Source organism: Wyeomyia smithii, chromosome 2 (genome assembly GCF_029784165.1).
Source record: "Wyeomyia smithii strain HCP4-BCI-WySm-NY-G18 chromosome 2, ASM2978416v1, whole genome shotgun sequence".
Lineage (NCBI taxonomy): Eukaryota > Metazoa > Arthropoda > Insecta > Diptera > Culicidae > Wyeomyia > Wyeomyia smithii.
Window position 1 is genome coordinate 57,400,565 of NC_073695.1, and position 19,350 is coordinate 57,419,914.

Below are 19,350 nucleotides of genomic sequence, written 5' to 3' on the forward strand. Positions count from 1 at the left end.
CCAGAAATTATCTTAAATACCATTTCGAAATCCAAGATGGCGACTTCCGGTTTGTGAAAAACAGCCTAAAATAACCAAATACCATCCAATATGAGTATCTCTGGAACCAGAATGATGCAATGAGCTAACAATTGACCTCAGGCACCATTTTGAATTGCTAAATGGCAGCGTTTAGGAAACATTCGAAAATGACCGAATAATACTCAATATGGATATTTCCGTAATCGAGATGATGCATAGAAACCAAACATTGACCCTGGACACCATTTTGAATTTAAAGACTGTTACCGATGAAATCGGAACAATAAACTTGTAACACATGCATGCTATACGTTTTGTGAGTTTTTTTCTGTAGAACATTATTGTTAATTGTTAAATATCACTTTTTGTTAGTGTAGATTAATTAAAGGCTCCCAAAATTATTGTTTTAAAAAGACGCAAAGAACCGCATTAAATTTATTCAACCCTGCAAACCAATGACTACTAACATCTCGAAGCAGTTTCAGTGCAGTGGGCTGGTAAACATACGCTCGAGCACGACTGTATCCTGTTATCTGGCGAAGAGGGAGAGGAAGACGGAAAATGAGAGGTTGAGAGGAGAACGATAGGGACCGATCGAGGATGAGGAGTGAGAAGTAAACCGTCGTGGAGTAAGGATCGTGTCGCCTGCTCCGGCGGGAATTGTACGATTTTGGAAAAAAGTAAAGTGCAAGTAGAGACGAACGTTGCCTTGCCCGATCTGAAGATCGCTAGAAAACCGCGACACTGGTGCGGAAACACGTCGAAATCCGACTGCCGAAGGAAAATCGCTACACTGGTGCGGAGAAGTGGTCATTGGGACGAACGACCAACGGAGCCACGTGGAATTGCCGAATCAGCAGGCGGTTGGACGTCGTATGTCGTCGTCGAAAGGCGTTGGGAGTCATCCGAATTCGGTCATCCCTGGCGGAGGTTCTGGTGTCCGGCGAGTCACGCTATCGTCGCGACACACGTAGGCGAAGGGTGGAACGAACGTTCTTGAGGAGAAGGCCCGAAGAGGTCCGGTTGAGCCTGGCCCCCGCTCATTGAGGCTCAAACCGATGGGTTACCTCCTTGTCTGCGAGTACGGTGGATGGAGCGAAAGCTACCCAATCAACGAGGCGACGGCCATTGTTAAATAGCTCTGTTCACCACTTTTGAATCCGCTGAAGGTATGTTCTTCCGTGTCACTCTCCCTCTCACTCGCGTCTGCATGTTCCAGTCATCAGTTCCTGACGGCCGCAACGTCACACTCTAATCTGAATATCGGTTAAATATAAGTAATTTAAAATGATTTGCATTGTATACTTTTGCTACGCCTGAGCCTTGTAGTATGTCTTACATGTGTTTCGGTTTTGTCCACTCTGTGAGCAGGTGAGTTATCGGTCGTAAGTCCTCCTCAAATAGCGGTGGAAAGCCGACCCTAGAGTCCGTGTAACCCCTGAGCTTGTCGTTTGTTACAAGACGACCACTTTTAGTTTCTGGAAAACAACCAAAATAACTAAATACCTCCCAATATGGGTATTTCCGGTGTCAGATTGATGCCAGAAAATCTGCTGAAAATGACCGAATACCACCCAATATGAATGTATTCAGAATTAAGGCGATGTACAGAAGCCAAAAGTCGAGGATTCGATAAAACCAATCATTTCAAACGATTTGTTATTTGACTTAGATCATATCGTATGGCCGATTCGTCGTGAATTTGCAGACTTTAAACACATCGCAAGGGATCAATGAATTTGGAACGTTCAAATAGTACGATACCACATTTAAATTATGTTGAGGCCACATATATCGATCAAAGCAAGTATAGTTTTAAATAGTCTTTGAATTTCTTTTCTTCCCATAACTTTTGAGCCACATATCAAATTGTTATGAAATTTGTTATTGGTAAGTTTGAGAGATGGCTCGTTCGTATGACACTAGTTATGTTCAAATAAGTAATGTAATCTTTGAGATAATAGACTTTCGTTGTTTTATTAACAATTTTATACATAACGGTTGCTTAAGTTCGATTATAATCAAATAAAATGGGAACGTATAGGGCAGCCAAACTTTGAAACCACCTGTTCAATCATAATTCATCAGTTAACCCTTATCTAGCCCGCTTATCTGATAATAATATTGATAAGATCGGTTGTGTAGTTTCTGAGATAATAAAGTTTCGTGATTTTCACATTTCGGTACATTACAGACGAAGTTACAGTTCGATTACAGTAAAATTCAATAGGTTGTTATGAGGCAGCTAGACTTATCAATTGACACTAATTTTGTGGAAATCGGCTCAGCCATCTCTGAGAAAAGTGAGTGAGTCCAAGTAGTCTTCGGAATATGTTCCTTTTTATAGCTGGATTTCATAATTTATTTGGTCTCGAAAGAACGGGCTACCTAGAAAACCCTTAAGTTTTTAATTTCATAAAGATTGAACTTGTGGTTCAACAGTTATGAAAAAAAACGTGTTCTGAAGACTGTTTAATCTCACTCATGTTCCCTGAGAGATGGCTGTACCGATTTTAATAAAATCAGTGTCAAATGGAAGGTCTAATTGCCCCATAAGACCCTATTGATTTGTTTTGCAATCGGATTATTTGCCTGTTATGTTTAAAAATGTGGAATCTAGCTATGCAAAGGAACATATTCCGAAGACTACTTGGACTCACTCACTTTTCTCAGAGATGACCGACCCGATTTCCACAAAATTAGTGTCAAGTGAATGGTCTAGCTGCCTCAGAAGACCCTATTGAATTTAATTGTAATCGAACAGTAACTTCATCTGTAATGTACCGAAATGTGAAAATCACGAAACTTCATTATCTCAGAAACTACACAACTGATTTGATTATTATTGATATCAGATGAGCGGGCTAGTTAAGGGTTAACTGATGAATTATGATTGAACAGGTGGTTTCAAAGTTTGGCTGCCCTATACGTTCCCATTTCATTTGATTATAATCGAACTTAAGCAACTGTTATGTATTAATTTGTTAACAATACAACGAAAGTCTATTATCTCGAAGATAACATAACTTATTTGAACATAACTAGTGTCATACGAACGAGTCGTCTCTCAAACTTACAAATAACAAACTTCATAGCAATTTGATATGTGGCTCAAAAGTTATGGAAAGAAGAGGAATTCAAAGACTATTTAAAACTATACCTGCTTTGATCGATATATGTGGCCTCAACATAATTTAAATGTGGTGTCGTACTATTTGAACGTTCCAAGTTCATTGATTCCTTGCGGTTCGTTTGAGTCTGCAAAAGCACGACGAATCGGCCATAGGATATGATCAAAGTCAAATAACAAATCGTTTGAAATGATTGGTTTTATCGAAATGACAACATCCTCGTCTTTTGACTTCTGTACATCGCCTTAATTCTGAATATATTCATATTGGGTGGTATTCTGTCATTATCAGCAGACTTTCTGGCATCAATCTGACACCGGAAATACCCATCTCGGGAGGTATTTTTGGTTGTTTTCCAGAAACTAAAAGTGGTCGTCTTCAAATTCAAAATAGTGTCCAGGGTCAATGTTTGGTTTCTATGCATCATCATGTTTACGGAAATATCCATATTGAGTATTATTCGGTCATTTTCGACTGTTGCCTATAAGTTGCCATTTAGCAATTCAAAATGGTGCCTGAGGTCAATTGTTAGCTCCTTGCATCATTCTGGTTCCAGAGATACTCATATTGGATAGTATTTGTTTATTTTAGGCTGTTTTTCACAAACCGGTAGTCGCCATCTTGGATTTCAAAATGGTATTTAGGATACTGGTTAAAGAAAAACTCATATTGGGTGATATTTGGTCACTTTGGACTGTTTTTCAGAAGCTGAAAGTCGTCATTTTGGACTTTGAAATTGCCTGTGAAATCAATTTCTGTCATCTGGGCGTAATTCTGGTTCCGAAAACATTCATATTGAATGGTATTTGGTCATTTCCGGCTGTTTGCCAGACACCGGAAGTCACCATCTTAAAATTCAAGATTGTGTCTGTGATCAATTTTTAGCTTCTGTGCATCTTTCTGGTTCCAGAAATACTAATATGTAATGGGAATCGTCCATTTCAGGCCGTTTTCCAGAGACCGGAAGTTGCCATCTTACAAATCAAAATGTTGTCTGAAGTCGATTTGTGGCTCCAGTGCATCATTACGGTTCCGGAAATATTTTTATTTTTTGGATTTCATAATGGCATTTGGACACAATTTCTGGATTTTGAACGGCATACTGGTTAAAGAAAAACTCATATTGGGTGGTATTTGGTCATTTTCTGCTGTTTTCAGAAACCGGAAGTCGCCATCTTAGAATTTAAAATGTTATCTGTGGTCGATTTTAGCTCCTGTGTATTATTCTAGATCCGGATATTATTATATTGGGTGGAAATCGGCCATTTTCGGCTGTTTTCTAGAAACCGGAAGTTGCCATCTTACAATCCAAAATGTTGTCTGAGGTCGATTATGGAACATATTTGTTACCACTAAAAACATTCACCTGCCAATATGGTTCCATTTAGTTGATTAGTTCGCGAGATGTGCAGAAATTTGTGAATAAACATGCATTTCCAGAAAAGGGAGGGGCGTCAAACCATTATGGACATATTTGTTACCTCTAAAAACATTCACATACCAAATTTGGTTGTATTTTCTTGATTGGTTCTTGAGCTGAGCGAAATTTGTGTTTCATTTTCATGGGATCCCTCCCTTATAGAAGAGGGAGTCGGGTTTCAAACCATTATGTACATATTTGTTACCACTAAAAACATTTACCTGCCAAATTTCGTTCCATTTGGTTGATTAGTTCTCGAGATGTGCACAAATTCGTGTTTCATCCAACTATTATGGACATATTAGTTACCCCTTAAAACATCCACAGGCCAAATTCGGTTTCATTTGCTTGGTTTGTTCTTGAGTTGTGCAGAAATTTATGTTTCATTTGTATGAGACCCCTCCCTTTCAGAAGAGGGAGGGGTCTCAAACTATCATAGGAACCTTTATCGGCACCAAAAACCCCTACATACAAATTTTCACGTCAATCGGTTCGGTAGTTTTCTGGCGCATATGTGGATCAGACAGACAGACAGACTTGACTGCATTTTTATATGTAAAGATTACAACATCACTATTCTAGAACCAAAAGAGTGAATACACATTTATTGGATTGAAGCGTTCATGTAAATCTATTTTTACAAATAAAAAATTGAATGAGAAAGGCTGGGTCTGACCGCTAGGTGGATTAATTTAGGTTTTTTTCATAACTTTTGAACCACGAGTTCAATCTTCATAAAATTCAAAAGTTAAGGGTTTTTTAGGTAGCCCGTTCATTTGAAACCAATTTCGTTCAAATCGGTTTTGTGGTTTTAGAGATAATGCTGTTTCATGATTTTTACATTTTTATACCTAACCTCTAAACTGAAAATCCGATTACAATAAAATTAAATAGGGTCTTATGGGACAGCATAACCTTTCATTTGCAATTAATTTCATGAAAATCGGTCCAGCCATCTCTGAGAAATGTGAGTGAGAATAAAAATCTGCACATACACACACACACATACAGAAAATGCTCAGCTCGTCGAGCTGAGTCGAGTGATATATGCCATTCGACTCTTTGGAGCACTTTAATACTTTCGGTTTTGCAAGTGATTGCTATACCTTTCTAGGAGACAAAAAAAAATTAAAAATCGTCACCAATCTACGTCATTGTCCGGTCATTATACGGTATTAATTATCGACCAGGAATAATTTTGAGAATAACCATAAAGTTGCGGTTTGTTCCAGCATTACCCATCATTCCTTTTTTTAAATTACTTGTTAAACTGAAATACGCCGTTAAAAAAATAATAAATAAATTACAAATAATTATTTCAATGTTAAAACGTTAAAAGATGAGGTCTAACGAACCTCAATTCGAGTGATTTGATCTCTCATTTAGTATCAAATTGTAAAAATGAAGAGTCAATTTACAAAATCGGCAGTTCACAATAACTTATAATAAACGGATTCAACAGCATGGTTTACTTTATTTAAAATTCATTGGTTGGTTGTATTCTGTTGTATTGATCTTGCCTGATTGATGAAAGTATGTAACTTCTAACTTGATCCTCAAATATTGCATATTCTTAAGGCTAATAACAGTCGCCATTTATAACCCGTCCTAGCTCTGCTGCACTTTTTTTACGATGTAATAAGGAGCCAACGGTTTAATTTTTAAATGCGAAGAATCGTTTTTTTTGTGGCAATGCAACAGAAAAAATGCTCTAGTTGGTGTTGCCTTGGGTCACCAAAGCGAAAGCCGTTGGAAATTATTCGCGGCGAGGCGTTCACAAGTTGCTTGAATTGATCAACAATTTAAACCTTGTTTTTTTGTACAGTAACAACCTTTAACTTCAAATTTTCGGTTTTCGTAATATTTTCAACGTTGCTGTATCGGTTGTATTTTGATTATTTAATTTCGTATAAGCAGTTCGATGAAAAGTTACTCCAATCAGTGCTGTGTTTTAGAAACCTATGTAATGTCCGTATTTAATCGGCCAAACTATGTAGTTACAAATAACATAACTTAAACCGGAGGTGTGATGTGTATATCTGCTGTTAAAAATCATCCTGTGCAATCTGCTACTACGCGTAAAACGTGAATAAATAAATAAATTTATCGTTTAAAATGCATTATAGCCTATGTGGTCTGATTAAGTCTCACAATACATGGTTCTCTATAAATCTATTTGTATATAAAATATTTGGTCTCTACTCTACTGGTCTTCTCTGCCTCGTTTTGGTCTACACTGATATGGTGTTTATTTTACACAAGGTTGTCCTCCTAACCATATATTTGGCAGCAAGTGTCATCCGTTAGGCAGTTTCCCAGTCCCAAGTGGGCTGTGTCCAGATGTATCCAGTGTTGGTCATGGAGCAATAAGCATTATAGTACCGGCCAGGGGATCTGCGGATAGAAAATGTTTGATCATTCAATTACTAGTACCTATGATGTTTGCACAGAACCGCGTCACAATCTCACCTGCAGTAGGACCACTGGGGGCATTTGCAGCCAAAGAGCTGTTGAAATTCCTCTTTGCAAACCTCGTTCCACCAGCATGTTCTCTGGAAGAGAGCGCATTACAGAATAGAATTAGTATTTGGCTTCTGTGAGTGAAAGAATAATAAAACCCTTTTGTTATTCTAGCAAAACCTATTTATTTTCTGCAACCTCTTATTAGTATGCCGGATAATGAAAGAATTTGTAACATGACTTGATTTGAATTTATATTTGATTTATATTGCAGCATGGTATTTTTCAAATATTTATCCCATTCTTTAATATATTTAATAGATTTAATAGAATTTAATAGTAGTTCCATATACCGATACTGCGATTATGATACGGTCTTGGCTTTAAATATATTGTCTCACGATGGCCGGATGCCGGAGACAATAAATTACCCACATCGTGCGCGTATTTGTATAATTCTCAGATCAGTACCTTACCAATAATCCTTCTGATGATACTTGTGGGTGCTACAATGGTTTCCTCAGTGTCTAGTAGCAGCCAGTATCAAAATATACAGGTAAATTGAACAACTTCGGGATTAACAATCATTTAAATAAAAGAGAGAGATTTGACGAAGAATTGTTACTGCAATTTCCGGTTTCAGACCTTCAAATTAATTAACCCCAATCGAGTGTGCATATTCCCTAACCTATTGCAAGAAATATATTGACATACGACAGGCTGCGGAGCTCGAACTGAAGCTCAAACTGGAAAAATGAAAGATTACCATTTGCATTGAAAATTGGACAAAATTACCGATTTTTTACGGGAAACTATACCTTCACACGCACTGACGAAACTCCTCATGCAACATAAATCATAGTAACCCAAGAGTTAGCAGAACAAATTTGACACCAGTTGAATTCTAACCGTAATGGCGAAAACAGTGAATCTATTCCGCTCAGAAACGCGTCGAAAACGGGCATCATGCGGCACTTTGTGGACGCCAGGTACGCCCGTTTCGGTATCTACAACATCTTGGGACTATTGTACAACAATCAGAGCATCGAACGAAAGCCCGATTCCGGAGGGCTGGCGACCCCGAGTGACAAGAAACTCCAAAGAATGCTGAAGAGGAAGACCGTGGGAAAAGTGGCTACATCGCTTCGTACGCATGGTCGAGAGGTCGCTGCAACCGGCCAAACAGTGAAAAAGTACCTGGCGAATACGGACATACATGTCAAAAAGCAGCAGTCCTGTCCACTGGTCTCGGAGCTACATGCAATAACGCAGCGGCAGCGGCTGAACAAGGTGGTCAAGTCGATTTTCCCGGTGAATCGCGACGTGGCGGTGGTGATGGACGTCGAGACCTATCTCGCTTTCGATGGCAACGACTGGCAAGGCACTTCGTATTTTACTTCCCTCACGAAAGAAGTGAGCTCCGAGGTGAAGTTCTTTTCACACACCATGTTCCCCAAGAAGGTGCTGCTGTGGCTGACAGTCAGCGAAAAGAGGATGTCAAAGCCGTTCTTCTTTCGCTTCGGACTTGCCATGAACGAGGAAATTGATAGTACGAAGTGCCTGCCGGAAGATGCGTTGTTCATGAAGATAAGGGCGAAGAGGCGGTGTTCTGGTCGAATCTGACGTCGGCCCACTACTCAAAGCAATCGTTTGAGGTGATGGAGCGGCTGAATATCGATGTGGTACCCAAGTCGGCGTTCCCAGTTGGTCACGAGTTACGATGCTGGTCCAACAAGCCAGTTGTCGTAGGTTCGAGTCTCGGCTCGGGAGAGACTGTCAGTATCTGTAGGATCGTAGCGCTAGCCCCGCAATTGTCGTGTACACTTAACAGTCGGCTGCGAAGTCTGTGTATAATAAACAGAAAGACGAGTTCCGAATCGGAATGTAGCACCAAGGCTTTGTTTTGCTTTTACCCAGCTGCGTCCCGTCGAAAATTTCTGGGCAAACCTGAAGCATAAGATCTACTCCAACAACTTTGTTGCGAAAACTGAGAGAACTTTTTGAGTTCTAGGGCAGAACCTGTGTTGATCAGTGCACCATGGTCCAGAGAACGAATGTAGACGAAAATGAGGATCTAGAGTTCAATAGCAATATTCTGGAGAAAAACTTTTTTCTACAAAGTTGTTACTTATGCCAGGGCCTAACGTTTTCGAAACAAAACAATGAAACTGATAATTTTGCGCTGTCGTTTCGATTCGAACAGTTTCATTTTCACTTGATTCCTTCCGGTTTCTGTCATCGAATCACTTCTTTCTCTCTTTATCGTCTGTTGTTCATCGGATCGTTTCAAATGAAACCGATGGCTATTCCAATTGACGGAGAGAGAGACTCTTTCATTTCCTTCAGCGTCTCATTTGGAACTAGCACTGTTCGATGCGTCGTTTGATGATAGTTTTCTAATACCGCAAGCCGCAGTTAAAACGGCAATGGCATCCAATGAATACATCACTCAAGTTCCGATCAATATTTCAGATTTTTTTTTCGCTGTTGATCACTGGTGCTGCGTAACAACTCCGGATTGTGAAACTTGTTTTGGAGTCCTCCGTTTCATATTGTCACGGTTTATTTTCTCCCTCTTCCATATATTTGCACGAAGTAGGGGGATTAGGGGCATAATGAGCACACGGGGCGAAATGGGCACCCCTCTTTTATGCGAAACTACGCATTTTTTAATACAATATGGTATGTGGAACTCTTCCGTAGTTACTACAGTATCTCCTTATGTAGAACAAAAGTGGTTGGTCTGTTTAAAATATGGAAATATATTGAAAAAATCAACTTGGTTCCCGGATGTTGGAAAAATTATTATTATTGCGCACTACAAAATAAGCTTTCACGGTCGTTTAAATGGCTCAATCAAATATGTAGACACATCAATATGACGTATGGGTTGTACCTCAAATTTCACCATCATTGAAGTTTGATTTTAAGCTAAAATTAGTATTAAAATCTCATGTTAACTTTAAATAACTCGATAGGGGCGAAATGGTCACCTTTAGGTGGGGTGAAATGAGCACACCTTGTCACATAAACTTACCTGAAATTCATCTCAGTAGACTTGTGAGTTTGTCTGTTTCCATAGGCAGTGTTTGTTTACAATAATGATGCGAACATATATTAGAAAATCTTTGAGGCCGAATCGGTCAGAAAAAGGGACTACAGGCAGAATTGGCCACCACAAGGCGTGACGGGACATTCACGAAACAAGCCGCCAAGTATCACGGCATCTCGCGACAAACGTTGGCCCATTAGTTGTACTTCTACGCAGTTTCAAGATATGTTCTATAAGAGTGCTCATTATACCCCGTGGGTGCTCATTACAGGGAAAAAGCAATACAGAATCTGTATTACAGAAGTACAGAATATTGCCGAAAATACAGATTTTACAGATTTTTTTTTGGTTATACCGACGAACTGAAATCAATTTCAAAGGTAAAATTCGATTATACGATTTTCAAAGTTTCCTTAAAAATAACAACATTAGGATTATGTTGGTATCGATGCTGAAGAAGGGAAATGTGACTTGAACAAAGCGCGAAAACGAACGTTTCGAAATATTTGTCAGGATTTCTATGCAAAGTTCGTAAAACAAATTGCAAAGAGATACGTTTCCACCGATCCTGTTGTAAACACGGCAGCTTTAAGTAATCTTAAATTGTTCGTGAAATTTGAAAATTTAAACGATTTGATGCGTCAATTTCCTAAATTTGTAACAGTAACTGACTGACAAGGGCTATCTAACGAATTTTGACCGCTTGAAAAACACTTTTTGACCGGAAGAATAATTGATACAAATGATTTAACTTGGTCTGAGTTGTTGAACACCACTATATACTTTTAATATGTAGTTGAAACCAGAAATTGCATGGCCTCTAAGCTAATGATCTCAATTTTAAAAGCTGAAAGTTACGTTGCAGACCAGGGAGGAGATACAAACTTTAAATAAACGATAGCTTTAAAACATAAATTCACCAAAACCTGTATAAATATCACGTAGAGATAAATGAATCTGTTGAAATATATTCTGCAAATAAAAATGTTTTCATCCAACATTCTGAGTTTGCTCGATACAGATTTTTAATACAGATTTTTTGGCCCGAAATACAGATATACAGATGTTTTCAAAGAAAAATACAGATATAAATGTGGCAACCCTGGCTCATTATGCCCCAGTGGGGTGCTCATTGTGCCCCACACATCGACTGATTGGTAGTTTTTGATGCATGAATCTAGTTTGTGTTTTTCACCATTATACGATAAACTTTTCAATTTGTGAATAGTGTACCTTTAATTGTAGATATATAATGCAAGTTTTGCACTGAAGACAGCTTGATATCTTGTCGTTTTCTATGCTTAAATCAGCAACCAAGTTAGGGTGCTCATTATGCCCCTATTCCCCCTACTGTATGGAAGCCCCCTGTCTTCGTTAGCGCTCATTGTCATTTTTAATTGAGAATAGTCATGTAAGAGTTACGGTGATAATATTCTCTTTCAATTGAAACGCATGTGTATCACTTTTTAGCCCTTCAGTTGTCAAAATCAAAGCAAGAGCTCCCGAGTAGTTTTCATGTGGCTCAATTGAAAGCGACGGGTCAAAGCGTCACTATAACCTGATAATTGTCAACTGAAAATGATTTTATCAGGCTCTGCTTATGATGAAGCGCTTATTTTCATGTTGTCAAAAATTAGAGTGACCAATACTTTAGATGAAATCAGAAGTCTAACTTTTTTATCTTTGTACAGGGTGCGACGAGAAATATACGCGAATTTATGATTATCCGTACCGTGATCAAGTGGCGTTTCACTCTAGCTCTAGGAGATGCGTGGAAGTCTTCGTTGATGATCCTTCGCATGGATTTTTCAGAAATGTTGGCATCCTTGGCAAGTTTCCTTATAAAACGTACCAGGTTACAAGCAATCTTTGCACCAACAGATTTGATCACGATTTGCTTACGTGCAAACTAAGGACGTCCACTTTCCGGCTTCCGCTGCTTAGGGCCAGTAAAGACTTTTTGATGCGATGTGGTCGACTAACATCCAACGGCCTCGGCATTCTGGTTCGGCGTCTTTTGGGTGAACAGTAAACTTGTGATCACTTCTTTGACTTACTGGCAATAACCCGATTTCGATGAACTGCTGTAGCACTTAAAAGTGAATGTAAACAAATACTCTGTCCAACAAAACCCGTCATTAGATACACTGCCAAAATAGGATGGCTTGAAAAAATGGTTTTACAGGTCGGACTCGATTATATACAGTCTCCAAAAAATTTTCACTATGTATAATCGAATCAGAAAAAAAATCTTTTTGTTTATTTTGCATTAATATTTTGTTGTTTTTGAGTAAATAAGTAGGATTTTTTTGACTAACCCCTTTGAAGTCGCAAAAAACATTTCTTACAAAAATATATGAATGCATAGATTTCGTAGTTATTCTTTATGTTATTGCAGTCAGCCATGGCAAGAACACTACACCGTGCTGCACGGGTGCCACTTTTGCATAGAAACACTACACGGCGTGTATTGCAACTTGCACTGCGTAATGTGTAAGGAAATTGACCGGTGCGCGTGTGTAATGCTAATCCCCTACCCCGGGCATGAAGCTTCGGCCTACACACAAGCTGAGGGATTTAGCTTCGTAAAATCACCGGAGCCGCGGGATTTAACTTCGTTGAAACACTCCACAATCTGCTCTTACGTAAGAAATTACATCAGCAATGCGAGCCTGATGCCTGATATGCCGAAGCTTAATGCACAGGGTAGGGGATTAGTCTTGCCCTGCTTTTACACTTTGTGCGGTCGTTCTTACACATCACGCAGTGCAAGTTGCAATACACGCTGTGTAGTGTTTTAAATATTTTCTCCGTGGCAGTGCGTGATTTGGACATGGCTGATTGCAGTCAAACCTAAAGAAAAATTTTGATCAGTGTGTATTGTGTTTGTTTACTCTTTTAGTTTTGTTATTGTTGTGCTACGTTATCAAGCAATTCAGAACAAAACAGAAAATTATCATAGCAGTATTTTCTCGAAACAGTACTTGAAACTATACATTTTCGTCATTTCATTTCAATCCCCTCTTCATCCAATATTATTCATAGACTTGACTTGCGTATTGGGTAGATAGAAGATTAGCTAAAAACATAGCCTTTAACTTATTTAAATTTTTGCTCACCAGTATTGATTTCAACTTCATATAAATAAGTATTTGAAAAGAGTCAATCTCTATCACCTCAACCTTAACATTGAAATAGTAATATTAGGGTCTATTCAAATTTAACGTGACATAAATATTGGACTTCCGGAAAACCCTCACCACTTTGTCTAGCATGTTTCCAATACTCAGCACACCAGGCATAAAAAATTTCCTCAGCCCTGCTTGCGTTATGTAACATTTGAACGGACTTTTATGAATCAATAAGGAAGCGCTTATTTATAACGTAACGCAAGAACAATTATTGTTGATCTCCTTTCCCCCTTTGCCATGCTTTTTGTTGAAATTTTCCGTATGGGTTGCAACACTTTGCCAACCCAACACTCTTTCCCATTTCCTAAGCGTTACATAATTTGTAAACGTTCCCTCGCGATATTTCTGTTTTAGATCAGCTTTACTTTACTTGAAACATTATGGCTCAAAAATCAACGTTTTGGGTAAAAAAATGTTGCGTTACGTCATATTGGACTTAAGGGAACGTCCATTAATTACGTACCGTAAATGAAAACTATTTTCGACCCCCTCTTTCATCTAGGTAACGCTCTTTGTATAGATCTTCAAAATTTTTTAGCATTGATTGCGACGTTTTGTCAGAACTCTACTTCCCCCTAAGCGTTACGTATTTTTGAACGATCCCCGATACGACATTGCTGCTTTAGGTAAGTTATATTTAAAATTGAAAAAACAAATTTTTTATGATTCGATTATACACAATTTTATATATAATCGAATCATATATAATCGAGTCAATATATAATCGAGTCTGTATATAATCGAGTCTGTATATAATCGAGTCCGACCTGTATCCGAAATATTATATTAAAAAAAAACTCATAACTTTTGAACCAGTCGATTTTCAATGATTTTGAATCAAATTATTTCCATTTCTAAAAAAAAACGAAGAACCAAATGTGTGTGCTTTTAAAGGCAAAAATTATAAAAACTGTTATAATTTTTATCATGTTTTCTATTTTAATTTACTCAAACGTAAAATATAATATATTTTTAAAATTTTCTCCATATGTAGAGTCAAATGTGTCTTTCAAAATGTAGCCAAAAAATGTTTTTTATGTGTGACCTTAAAAAGAACGACAAACAAATGAAAGGGGTGTTTTTTTTGGACAACACGAAGTCGTCCAAAGGCAGTTTTGATGTGAAAATTTAAATTAAATGTTAGAGCAAAATAGATTAAAAAGGCGCTTGAAACCAGTTTTGTTAATCTCGCTCATAAATAGCATACCACACATCAAGTGAGGTTTTCGTTGCTACCGATAGCACACACTGGAGAATTCTCCATTCAAGCTATTTCTCGTTCTTCCTCGCTTTCTTCCTTGCTCATGTATTCGCTCCCGAAATCATATGCACACACTCGCGTCTACTATCCTACTCGCGTCTACACCCCTACCCGCAATCACGACCAGCCGAAGACAATTGTTTCAAGATGCATTGCGATGATTACGGAGGGGCAAAAAAAAATATTATTATTAATAGGGTATCGGACTTTCATTAGACTGCCGTGAAAAAACTTGCCAAAACAGTCCGATATAATATAGGTTCTAGTATACGATGTTTTACAGATTCTCCTCCCCACTCTCGGCTGTCGGTGCACGAATGGTCTTAAAACCGAATTAAGGGGAAAAAATTGGACCCAGAGCTCAGAATCATTATTCTAGAGAAAAACGTTCTTCTACAAAGTTGTTATACATGATGCAGCGCTTAATAAAAAATCATCAAAAATTAGGCTGACCCAAATTTTTGATGAAATCAATTAAGAATTTTTTAACTTTATGGTATATCCCAGATTATGAATTTTTTGAATTTCCCACAACTTCAAGATAATTTTCCCAAGACCATAAATTAATAACGAAATCTACCTTTTTCCCATATGTTCCCAAGAAACCTTTTACCCATATGCTTTCAAGAAAAGCCAAAGCAAAGTATTGCTTTGTTTCCCACTCACAAACCATAATTTCCAAACCACTCATGATTCCCACAAGTCCCAAAACGATTAACAAATCCTTTAATTTTCTCACCAGTCTAAAGTACATGTCCAGCAGTTGTTCTGGGTCATGTTCTTTCCCAGACAATAAATTATTTCCAACCTCACAAGTTGCTTAAAGGAGCTAATGCACTTGAGTTGCATAATGCCCTAGTGCCATAGTGAGTATCCAATTACACCCATAAGTAAATTATCCAGACCTATCCCAAGCCCAGTGCGATGTGCGCACATGGCTGAAAATAATAAATAAAATAACATTCAAGCTAACTGCGCCTGCCGCGCACGCTTGTATGTTATGTATCTCCTTTCACCAATCGTACCGGCGTTATTGAGCTGGCCCACGATTGGTTGACAATTATGTGAATAGCTATGTTTTCCCTCTCTACTTTCTACTCTTGTACTAAAATGACTAGGATTAAGGTTTTGCTGTATCTGGAAGAATCAATAAAGAACATTCTTATTTCAAACGCCAAGGTGAAATGTTTGATTGTTGCAATATCCAGAAGAACGTTCCCTCGGTTTAATGTATGATAGAATAGTTTAACTTTGTTGATGGAAAAAAAATTCTACAGCGTCGTGCCGTCAATTTTAAGACACTTTCCAAAAAAAAAAATTATAACCGATTTATTTTGAAAAAACTTTTCTGCTCAAAATTGTTTATTTCAATTTTCCGTCAAAACTGTCTTTGAACGACTTTCAGTCCGTTCCAAGCAACACAATTTGCAAAGCTGACATCGTAAATATCTTAATTTTAATCAAGATTATTGATGTTATTCCATACAAAATATGTATGTTTGGGGCAAACATAAAAAATATCTCTTGATCTCTATTGGAAGGGCACATTAGATTTAGAAAATTTTTTTATGATTGTTTCTTTTTATATTTGAGTAAATTGATTTTGAAAACATAATAAAAATTTTACTTTTTTTTTGCATTCGATTTCTCGGTATATTTTTGTTTTTCATAAAGCTCGATATGATTACCTTGTAATTGATTCAAAATCTTCAAAAATCGATCAACTGGTTTGAAAGTTATAAATTTTTGGAAATAAAATATACCGAATAGAGCCGTTTCTTATGGTCATCCTATTTCGGAGTTGGTCGCTCTACCAACCTAACAAAAAATAAATACGGGTATGATTATTTTTGACAAAGATTGGTCACTGCCATTATGAGCAGAACTGAAGCACTTTAAGTGACTTGTTCCGAAATAGAGTGACCACGAAGAGCGGATCCATTCGGCAAAAATTATTTTCAAAAATTTATAACTCTAGAACCAGTTGATCGATTTTGGATCGAATTAAGGTACCGTACTGCATCAAAATTAGAACACTTAAGCTATGATGTAACTTATAGCACTAAAATATCAACGGAAGAAGAACTTTCTCAACAATCTTAATGATTTTGCATGTAGGTTATTTTAATGTTGTTGCATTGAGGTGCTATTTATATAGATTAAAACACGTTTCGTAAATGAAAACAAGGAGAATTTAGAAATCGGCTTTGATTCTGAACACTTCAACGTAATCGCTTGGAGATAGATAGGCTAACCGATTGAATACTGACTGTCACTGTTTTCAACACCTGCTGAATCCCCGGAAGTGGCCCTACAGTAAAGAGCCATACATCACAAGGGTGAAGGACATTTCGAGAAATAGTATATAGTATTCATTCTTTTTATTACACTTGCTATAATAATCCGATGTTTATTGTAAAGTGTTCGAAGTTTGAATAAAACGGTAATTATTTCTAGTTTTTGGAAAAAATACCAAAAATCAAATCTGTGTGCTTTTAAAATGCAAAATAAATCAAGTTATTATAAGTTTTGTCATGTTTTCGAAAACAATTTCCTCAAATATTAAAAATAACATATTTAAAAAAAATTTATATAAAGTCAAATGCGCCCTTCTAGTTGAGACCAATATTACGTTTGCCCCAAAAAGAACAACAAACAAATGAAAAAGACATATTTTTGTAAGAAAAACATCAATAACTTTCAGTAGAATTAAGATATTGAGCATTGCAAATTGTTTATCTTAAAAAGCCCTGAAAGTTATTCAAAAACAATTTTGACGTGAAAATTTAGGTGAAAAAACAACAAGTACTTTTATTAAATATGAATCGGTTATTTTTAAAGATAGAAAAAAAAAACATAAATAACCAATAAGTCAAAAAAACAAAAGGAAATAATTAAAAAGAGTAAGTTTTAAGATTAAATTATACTAGCAATACTTAACTCAAGCAGGATTCGTGGATACAAATTCTATTTCTAATGCAAACCAAAACCCGTTAAATATTAAAGCAGCGCCTCAAGTCAAATGGTAATCGGCAATTCGGTTCACAGCATCTCAGGCTGCGTATCGCACCCGCCCCCACGCATCTACGACTCAAACGGTGTCTGTTGTTTAGCTAAATCAGTTGTTTATCAGTTGTTTAGTGTTAACCAGTATCAGTTGTTTTATGTTGTTAAGCTAAATGGAATTCACGCTTCAACGCACGTAGCAAACGGTCGTAAAAATAGATTTCCATTGGTGCATAAACACTTTAGCTACCGGTTGCTTGGAGGGTTTATTTGGTAGATAAGAAGCGGGTGGGACGTCTGATTCGTTCATTTTTATCCTTTTAAAGAGTTGATTTAACTGCAGACTATAATATTTAAATAATTAAAAGATATTTGGAAAACATTCCCCAAAGATGGCCTCGATTCAAGCATCTCTGCCGAGAATCATTTGTCTCTATCAATCATCAGAAATGTGATACCGAATTGTGAGTGACGTTTGGTGTATGTAGCTATTATGTATCTGTTCAAGTATTATCTCAACATACCTCCGTTAGATATCCACGTACGCTCTGGTCCGAGTAGCTTCGCTTAACGATCCGGCAGTGTACAGGTAGTATGGAAATTGCGCCTAACACTGCGAAAGCAACCCATATCTGGTGATTGTTGTACTGTAGCGTGGTGATGACAACATCAGGAATAATACAAAAAGAAAGCTCAATGAGTGGGATGGTTATGACGTCGCAAACAAGCATAGTTCTTCGCTAGTTTGTTGTGGTATAATCAAGCAAAATTGTACGAATACTATTCGGAGGCTGTTTTGGTGTATTTAATTCCTTTGAACAATAAAAGAAAAGTATTCTACTCAACTTCACTTAATCATAGCACAAACGAAGCCACGACTGTAAAGGCGAACTACAAAAGCAACAGAAGCACATGACGAAGACGATTTCTGGCTATCTGCAGCGCAGTTATGTCTATAGTTAGAGGAGCATAAAAATTCCAGCAGCCGCAGCATTTTGATCGATAGAAATACACTAGCACTGTGACGCGATTCTGTCTCACTGTATGCTAATAAACGACTTCTCTACGTGCGAATCCTCAATTGGCATCACATACCTTATTCATTTTTTCATAGACCCGGTTAGAGTTCAAGTTGTTGGTGCACTAATTAAACTTTCCTCCAATTACCAAGCGACCGGAAATTAGTCACTCGCGAAAGGAAATGTGAAGTAATGTAAACCAGGCACTGCTAGTACGGGTGAAGGGAATGGAAACTCAAAGGAACTGAAGTGTTACTCGTTGCTCCTTGCACACATACATCAACGGCCAAAGGACTAGCCAGCAACTTGTTGATAATGCGGATCGACGAGGATAGCGGGGGAAAGACAAATTGTAATATTTTAGTGAAAATAAAAAAGAGCACACACGGGAGTTAGATGTCGTACACTTTGCGAAACGTCGGCGTTGTAACTAGGAACCGGGATGCAGCGATTTGCGTATATATCCCTGGGCCAACTTCGAGAGAGAGAGAGAAGCACTTTTATCGCAGGGATTCGTACAACAGAGCGCAACTGGAGCGGAAGCTTCAGTGTGTTAGTTGAATAAAAAATCAAGCTTATGTTGCTATAAAAGCTTCAAACATGCAGACTTTTCTGGAGCTTTCTAAAGTTGTGGAACCATGCGTCTCCATCGAAATTATTTCTAATCGTGTGTCTAGAATTTATTTACCTTTACTCAAATAAAGCAAAATTGGAACTTATTGTTTTCTAAAATGGAATGTAAAGATGCTTTTTCATAGCGTACATCCCGTTCCATCAAGCTGATTTTGT

The 19,350-nt window shown here is 37.6% G+C and overlaps 1 protein-coding gene across 1 annotated transcript; it reads right to left on the reverse strand.

The window, feature by feature from the left end:
• Positions 1-6,026: 6,026 nt before the first annotated feature.
• Positions 6,027-19,004, reverse strand: LOC129723173 (uncharacterized). Its single transcript, XM_055677213.1, has 4 exons — positions 18,638-19,004; positions 18,067-18,189; positions 7,042-7,124; positions 6,027-6,966 (listed from the first exon to the last, which is right to left on the reverse strand). Exons 1-4 carry the CDS (start codon positions 18,644-18,646, stop codon positions 6,876-6,878), a joined length of 306 nt encoding a protein of 101 aa, XP_055533188.1. The 5' UTR covers positions 18,647-19,004; the 3' UTR covers positions 6,027-6,875.
• Between the last annotated feature and the right edge of the window lie 346 nt (positions 19,005-19,350).